The 8169-nt window shown below is 36.2% G+C and overlaps 2 protein-coding genes across 2 annotated transcripts; both read right to left on the reverse strand.

The window, feature by feature from the left end:
- Positions 1-283: 283 nt before the first annotated feature.
- cenps (centromere protein S) lies at positions 284-6278 on the reverse strand. Its single transcript, XM_050039278.1, has 5 exons — positions 6077-6278; positions 3661-3784; positions 1191-1224; positions 942-1008; positions 284-742 (listed from the first exon to the last, which is right to left on the reverse strand). The coding sequence occupies exons 1-5, from the start codon at positions 6104-6106 to the stop codon at positions 629-631; spliced, it is 369 nt and encodes a 122-aa protein (XP_049895235.1). The 5' UTR covers positions 6107-6278; the 3' UTR covers positions 284-628.
- Positions 6279-6297: 19 nt separating this feature from the next.
- rbp7b (retinol binding protein 7b, cellular) lies at positions 6298-8052 on the reverse strand. The gene is made up of 4 exons (XM_050039277.1): positions 7831-8052; positions 7235-7413; positions 6788-6889; positions 6298-6530 (listed from the first exon to the last, which is right to left on the reverse strand). The coding sequence occupies exons 1-4, from the start codon at positions 7901-7903 to the stop codon at positions 6477-6479; spliced, it is 408 nt and encodes a 135-aa protein (XP_049895234.1). The 5' UTR covers positions 7904-8052; the 3' UTR covers positions 6298-6476.
- Positions 8053-8169: the final 117 nt, after the last annotated feature.

Here is an 8169-nt window from a genome sequence, read left to right on the forward strand (position 1 = left end):
TTCTAATTTTTTTTCCCTTCCTATCTACATATGAGTGGGGCAGACTATTAAACTCCTCTGAACATAATGCAGACTAATCACTACCTGTAGAGGTCATAGTTTATTAAGTATTAACAAAAACAAAAATTACAGGCATCGTAAAAGTAGGCTTCATGGCAGGTGTGTTGGATTGCATCAGATTATACAGGTGTACCTAATAAAGTGGTCACTGAGTACACATTATGGACAGTTTGCCTGGCAGTCTTAACAATACAAGTGAGGTTTCCCCCAAGAAAAAAAACCATTTAGATTACTCATGTTATTTTAATGAAACAAGGTAGGTATATAATTTAGCAGAGATCTTGTAGTCAGTACTCTGGAGTCAGTTCATGCAGGTTGTTGTTTGTCGAACCAGTGCCAAATGCACTGTAATTTGACATTACATCAGCAGGTCCCAGGACAGATACCAGTCAGAGAAAGTACATTAAACTTATGTGATACATCAAATGACATCTGCTGTTGTAGGATTGGTAGCTGAATGTCTTTGGCACCTTTGACACTTAACTTCTTGTCATGTGTTAGTCAGCCGTCATGTTTATTTGAATGTTGGGCACAAGTGAGACACTGCGGGCCTGCCTGTGTCCTGTCCTTACTCTCTGCTCTCCTCCTCAGTGTCTCTGCTCTTCCTCTTCCCAGTGCTCTTCTTTTTCAAATCCCTCTGCTCCTGATTCAGTTCTTCACTTTTATTTTGTATGTAGATGGACTGAAATAAATAAAGGCAAATTAAACATTGAGTTTGCTGTCTGCTGTAGAATATATACCCCTACATAGCTCCAGTATACTGCATTACTAGGATGAAATGAGTGGTCTATGGTGACTGGTGAAACTACATGTATTTGATTTTGACTTTTCGACAATATCCTGTTTAAGTCCTTTCTGACAATCCAGTGGAAGTAACTCACCAGTGCAGTACTGCGACGAGCAACAAGCTTTACATCTTCTGAAGACACTGTGCTTCTTTTAGCATGTCTGAAATCAGAGTTGAGATTGTAAATCAGATGTTTTATGAAAATTATAACAGATTATTACATTTGTTCTGCTAGGTTGGTGTAAGACACGAGCAAAATACCTCACCAGGTATTTAATATATTGAAAGACAAAACAAGGTGAATTCATCTGTAAATATGCCAAAAAAAAAATAAGATCCTCACCTTGCAAAGGCCTCCAGGTCTTTAGCAAATGTGTCTGAAAAAAGGTGAGGGGATGTAAAGTTAAGATTGACCTGTTGGTAACATTTTGTACACCACTATTTACATACATGAGTAGTGTACATGCTTGTATATACATGAGTTGGAACATCATAAATGTTCTTTATGGTTAGTTGCACATATTTCTCATTACACTCCACACCATCAACACAGCAGCAGTCTGTGTGGACTGAGCTGGATAATGTTTCATTGTGAAAAATGACCACATTGTTTCCAAATTTATCTTCCATACTAAAACTCAACCAGCAGCTGAACCCTGAAAGTCTGAAGCTATGTTTACACGTACCTTTTTTTTTCTTTTTTTTTTTTAAACAAAATTGCAACATTTAAGTTGACACCAATTTTCTACATTTTACATCTACAATTTTAAAAATATTTATAAAAAGACCAGAGCGTATTCCAATTTTAGCTGAAGGCCTATCCAGGGGTTTCTGACTCTTATGTCATGTCATACATATGTAAAAGAGTGTGCTATTTGTGGTGACAATACAATGAACACTGGTTGCCTGAACAAATCTGCAGAAGATTGCCAGAGATGAATCGGGCAAGCAACCCTGATGGGACCTAAAGTGTGAAGTGGATAGTGTTGTCAAAAATACTGATTTATCACTACATATCGATTCTGAATATTTGAAATCTCTCAATACCAGCTGCACTTTCTCACCCTCTCTCATTTTTAATGTCATTCTGCTGTTGTCTGCTGCTAACCAAAGATGGAAAAGTCATCGTTGTCATGATATAGCCTTGTCATATTTATCTTTTAATAAAAATTTTAAATCTTATGCCCTCAATGTCATTTGTCCCCCATTGTATTGAAAATATTATCAAATATGGATATTTTTCAAGGTATTGTATCAGAGTTATAAATTACAGTATCCTGACTGCACTACTGAATAGTAAGCTGTGGCCAGATGCAGAGGACAGGGTTATTTAACACTGCTCAATATACTAAATCTGCATAAATTACAGCAGCAGCTATCCCATACATGTGCATACGGTGCATGTATATACATATTTTTTGTACTACATTACTGGAATTACTTTAGTTTGTGCATTTCACTCTGCAATAAAGGAAAAAAGTAAATGAAACAGTGAAGCCTACTGCATTATTTCTGATTCATTTCTGTGACATATTTTGAAAGATAACTGATATAAAACGTAAGGCCGCCCTGTTAATATATTAATGTAATTATTCTTTGAGTAACTAAGTAATTTTTGTTTGGTTGTTTTGATTATTTTGGGGAGATTTTTTTGGCTTTATTAGACAGACAATCAGACATTAGAGAGGTACAACAAATCATGCTGGCTGGGTTCAAACTTGGTCTGTTGTGATAGTTAAATGGTCAGTGTCTTGAACCCTTTGAGCACCAAGATGTCTACGTTTTCTTCTTGGTGGATAAAATTTGTGATGGTAGAATGAGTTGATGCCGAAACATCTATGACGTGTTTTGCATTAGGGTATTCCGGATGTGAGGTTTAATTGTTGTACTGAGCTGCATGTTGGTGGAGAACTGTATATTGATAAATAAATATCGATAAATGCATGTACAATATAACTGTATAAGCCAATTCAATGCATCAATAAAGCTATGTATTGTAAGTATTACATATAACCAGAGGTGGAATGTAGAAAAGTACATTTACTCCGGTACTGTAACTAAGTACAATTTCGAGGTACTTGTACTCCCATTTCATGCTGCTTTATACTTTTAACTCTACTTCATGTCAGAGGGAAATATTGTGCTATTTACTCCACCACAGTTGATGCGATTTAGTCACTAGTTACTTTGCAGATTAGTATTAGTACAAAATATAATCAGCTAATAAATGAGGATGAATTATTATTGAATACTACAAATATAATAAACTATAATGCGTCACTTGTTATAATCCAAAGACATAACATACATTATTCTGAAAAGGGTCTGTCGACACAGTGAGCACTTTTACTTTTGGTACTAGGCACATTTGACGCTAACACTTGACTATTATTTACTGTGCTGCTACTTTTACTAACGTGAAAGATCTGAGTACTTCTTCCACCACTGCATGTTTCAGAGCTATTACTGGATTGTACAAAGTGTACAAATGCACCCAATGAACTCGTACGTATGTTGATTTAAACAACTAGATAGGCTGTACAAGAAGTATTACACTTTGTAATGATGTGAGTCATTTTTTTTATATTTTAGTACATGTACTAATGGAGATTTTTAATTCCCAAGGCTCTGCTGGACAGATAACACTAAAGAAACAAATCTAAACATATATGATCTTTATGCAAACAGCAAGCTAGCTGCTATTCACAAGTTAAAGCTGTGCATTTGACAACAAGATGCCTGTGAGTTTTAATTTATATTTTATGTACTGTACGTTTCTGATGGTGCATGACAGTATCCTTGTTGACACCCACCACATTGTCTGTAAGCTGTCTCAGCTATTGCTGCTATGACTTGTCGACTGAACTCTCTCCGGTGATCCTGTCCCATCTCCTGACACAGGCGACCCACAGTATAATGAACTGCTGCCTTTAACCTCTGAAAGTCAAAACATTCAATGAGATTACATGACATTAACATGATGCTATGCACTTTCAACTTTAACGCAGTTTTTTTTTTTCTAAACTGGGGATGCACAATAATATGGACTTAAAAAAGGACTATGAGAATCAGCCAACAAGCTTTTCCTTATATTGCACAATGAATGAATATTACATACATTGAAAAGCATTGTATTTCATGTCTCCATCTGCTGGTGGGCCATCATGATAAGAGTATGCATGTATAATATAATGTCAATTCCACTACAGAACAGACTTGAAGATCAATAAAATAAGGTGGAGAAAAAAGAGGACATATCAATATCTGTATTGGTTATTGGTCATACGAGTTGTTATATATTGGCATTAAGTCCAATATCCTGCATCCCTATTTTTTTACTGGTCTGCTGCCAGCAGTGAAAAGTAACTAAGTACATTTACTCAAGTACTGTACTTAAGTGCAATTTTGAGCAGGGGCAGAGCCAGATGTTGTAAATATTTGGGGGCTCAGCTCAAAGCCAGGGGAGTCCAAGGACATGTTTCTCCAAGGGAGATTTAATGGCGACTGTATATACACTATTTTTCAAACCACTGGTGATGCTGCTTACAGTCTGGCACCTGGTCGCTAAGTTTTAGTAACATCCCAACCTCACCTGTGCGCTGTGCCAAGGAACCTCCAGAACACAGGAAAATAAGAAGACAATAAGAAGATACAGGCAGAGGGCAGAGTCTCTGCAGATAAATACACTGCCACACACTTCCTGTAGGTCATAAGTGACACTTGAGAGGGATTACTTCTGTATGAGTCTGTATATTGTTCCCAGGAAAATCTGACTTTTGAGAGAATATTCAAGGCTGGAGCACCAAAAGCTACCACCCCAGTTCTGCCACTGATTTTGAGGTACAGTAATTTCTTTATTAAATGTTTCATATTTCTGCTACTTTAGACTTCTACTCCACTAAATTATAGAGGGAAATGTTTTACATTTTACCCCATGACACTTACCCGATACCTTTAGTTAACCTTACTTTGCACAGAAACCTGAAGCGACATCACTTTTCTTGTGCTGCTTCTGGACGCCTTTCACAAGTATATAAAACTCTAAACCCTGAGCAAATTGGCTTGATTTCTTTCAAAAACATGGGAAGACACATGTCCCACAAATTCCAAAAAATGTATAGATTTTCAAAATTATTATTATAAAAAAGGAAAAAAAAAACTAGGGAAAAAAGAAAAAAGCTTTGGAAAAACAACACCCAATTATTATTATTATTATTACATATTTAAAATCATGATACAGAATAGTTATACCTTTAAGCACTCTTACCAGGTCATTTCCTTGTTTGTTTTTAACTTTCTTTTTTCCTTTTCCCCCCCATTAATTTTCTTGTTTTTAATATTCTCTTTTTACTAATTTCTTGCAATTTTTTGGGGTCGTTTCTTCTTTCATGGTTCATTTCCTTCTTCCCATGTGTTTGAAAGAAATCAAGCCAATTTGCTCAGGTTAATATAAAACATAATCAGCAAATAAGTTATGATGTAACATTAATATTATGGCTAAAGATAAGTCTTTATTGATCCTTTCTTACCTGTCAATATATATAGTAAAATAACGGCAACATTTAAGCAATGTACATATGAAGCATCAATAATTATAATTCAGTAATATATGTGTACTTTTACTTTTTGTGCTTTAGTTATATTTTGATGCTTGTGCTTTTCGACTTTTACTTTCCAAGAGCATAGTCTAAATTAAGAAACTAAAAAAGTTAAATTAAATAACATTGTAAGAGATTGGTAAGGTCTAAGTTCGCAGTTAAAACTGAAAAAAATAAAGGAGGCTTTGGTTACAAATGCAGTTTGAATAGTAAAAATGTGTTGAGCCTTTGTGGAGATACCAGTGTCTAAAGTTAAGGAAACTGTCTTGCCCACAAATATGAGGACTTAACTTTTATGTTAGATTTTAAAGAGTATAACATCATTAGGGTTTGGGTTGTAGGTTGGAAATGTCATTATACTGACCCAGCGAAACATACAAGGAATATTAACCATGGGTAAAATGACTGCTGAGAACGTAGATGTCTTTTGACAGGTCTCCTTGTTGTGTCATACTGAGCTGACAGGACCCTGGGACCAGATACACTCACCTGACCGAGTATATCTACACTGTGTTAACGCTACTTTTACTTAAATAAAACATATGTATCCCACCAGCCTGCTGCTGTAACGTTAAACCACAGCATACAGATGTGAAACGTTAGCTAGCTAACGTTAGCCAAACGGTCTTACCTGCTGCGTCTCTTCTTTATCAACGGACATTTTCAGGCAGGGAAACTTTTGACAGCTGCGGCTTCAATTATGTAACAAAGTCCTCACAAAACCAAGGTTTAACAAACAAAACAAGACGCAGTTTGTACACACATATTTCAACTTGTTTGCTAAAGGTAACAGTTGGCAGGAAAAACAAAAACTCGCGGCACACATTCACCAACAAACCAACGACTCCTGAGTTTAATTCAGTGTTTAATGTAAAGCACCACCGTGTGGCCAGGAGGAGGTACTGCAGCGCTGCAGCGTTTAATGACACATTACAATCAGATTACATGCTCTTTATGTGGTTTATTAGGCCCAGCTCCTCTCATGGAAATACTGAGGATGAAGTTCCCTGGTTCTGACACGGTTTCAAAGATCACAGAGTTCTTTTGTAAACTTGCTTGCAGACTTGATCCTGGCAAGTAAGTTCCTGAAGGGAGAAAACATGAAATTAATACATTTTCCAACATTTATTGTTAAAAACAGTGTGCTCATAATTAAAGCAATGTCATAAGTTTTCTCATGGAGAAGTGATTTTTTTCTTGTGTTTAACTCATTAATGATATAATTCTATATGTGAATGTGTCCACAAAATACTTTAAATCAGCATAACTTATGACACAGTGTTGATCACACACATTAACTGGATTGTAAAAGGCTATCAGAATAAAAAATGCAGAGTCATACCAGATGGAGCTCGTCTCCATTAGTCCAGTGAGTCCACCCTCGGTTCTTCTTCTCTCCTTTCTGAACACACACCAGCTTATCATTGTCCCAGTTGACCACAGTCTGATAGGGAACAAAAATAAAATGTATATATAATATAAATGTAAATAAAATCTGTTCACTTTAGCTTTAACTAGCTCTGACTTTCCTAAAAACTCTTTATTTTTATGCTTCATGCTGCTGCAACTTTTTAAAAATATTGTATTTTACTTGATTTTATGACTTATGGTTTTACAATTGTATGATTTTTGCTGCATTTCTTGTTTGAAAGGTGCTAGATAAATTAAGTTTATTATCATTTCTTCTTATTATTACAGAAAAATACATATAAATATGGTTTGTGAACACCGCAGAGTCACAGACAGCAGTGTTTACTACAGTATTACACTTTATTAAATCCTTTATTACCTGGCACGTCCTGTTGTCCATCCCTTTGGTCACCTCTTTAAACTCCTCTCCAATTTTAAATGAAAGGTCATAATTTCTTAAAGTACTAAATGTCTTGATTGAGAAACTGTCTCCATCTTGCTTAATCACTTTCTGGGGCTTCAACACCGAGGCAATCTTGCGCGTTGCAAAATCAATGCCTGTGTGTCAAAATGAGAGGAGCTGGTTAGAACAAGGTTTCACTTTGTGAGTTCACGTTAACTGCAAACACGTCCATCCTGCTCTGATCAGGACATAAATTAACATTAACCTTCACTGTATGTTTAACGCCCTCAAGGTCACTGACAAAAAGAAATGCACACTCAATTCTCGATCTATCCAAATTACATAAATCATGAACAGATATACCTCTACTTTCCTTAATGCATATTCCACATTGATTCAGTTGTCAGCTGTGAGCATGAATGTTCGAAAACTCAAACCCAAATGATGCTGATAACAATTCAACATTCACAAAAGAAACATTACTCAGTCAGCTACACATAAGGGTTTCCTCTCATATCATAATTAAACATTAATTTAAATTTCAGTGTGTTTAAAGAAGCTGTGACACTCACCAAGTGCAGCCATGTAGCCCTCGAAATTGACTGTGCTGACCATGTCCCACGTCCCGCTGTAGTCGACAGGCATCTTGGATGTTGGTCTGACTCTCTGGAAGACTATCAGGAGTGATCGGATTTAAAGTGCATGGGTGGGATGTTTCATTGTGTGTCAATTTGGGGCAGAGGTGATGAGTTGTCGCCAGCAGCAGCTATTTAAGACACATACTGTACAAAGGAGACACACTGTAGGGCGGAACAGGACTTTTTACACATAATATGAGGAAATTATTCTGTTCCTGTTCAAACAAAAGCCTCCACACGAGGTGGTATTTTAAAATCTTGCCAGCTGTGACC

Source organism: Epinephelus moara, chromosome 24 (assembly GCF_006386435.1).
Source record: "Epinephelus moara isolate mb chromosome 24, YSFRI_EMoa_1.0, whole genome shotgun sequence".
Taxonomy (NCBI): Eukaryota; Metazoa; Chordata; class Actinopteri; order Perciformes; family Serranidae; genus Epinephelus; species Epinephelus moara.

Coding starts and splice junctions, on each gene's coding strand:
- rbp7b (XM_050039277.1), bottom strand. CDS start 7,903: ATGCCTGTCGACTACAGCGGGACGTGGGACATGGTCAGCACAGTCAAT. Junction 7,414..7,830: donor GGGCTACATGGCTGCACTTG/GTGAGTGTCACA, acceptor TTTGACACACAG/GCATTGATTTTGCAACGCGC. Junction 6,531..6,787: donor ATGGAGACGAGCTCCATCTG/GTATGACTCTGC, acceptor TTCTCCCTTCAG/GAACTTACTTGCCAGGATCA.
- cenps (XM_050039278.1), bottom strand. CDS start 6,106: ATGTCCGTTGATAAAGAAGAGACGCAGCAG. Junction 3,785..6,076: donor ATAAAGAAGAGACGCAGCAG/GTAAGACCGTTT, acceptor TTTGACTTTCAG/AGGTTAAAGGCAGCAGTTCA. Junction 1,009..1,190: donor GACCTGGAGGCCTTTGCAAG/GTGAGGATCTTA, acceptor CTCTGATTTCAG/ACATGCTAAAAGAAGCACAG.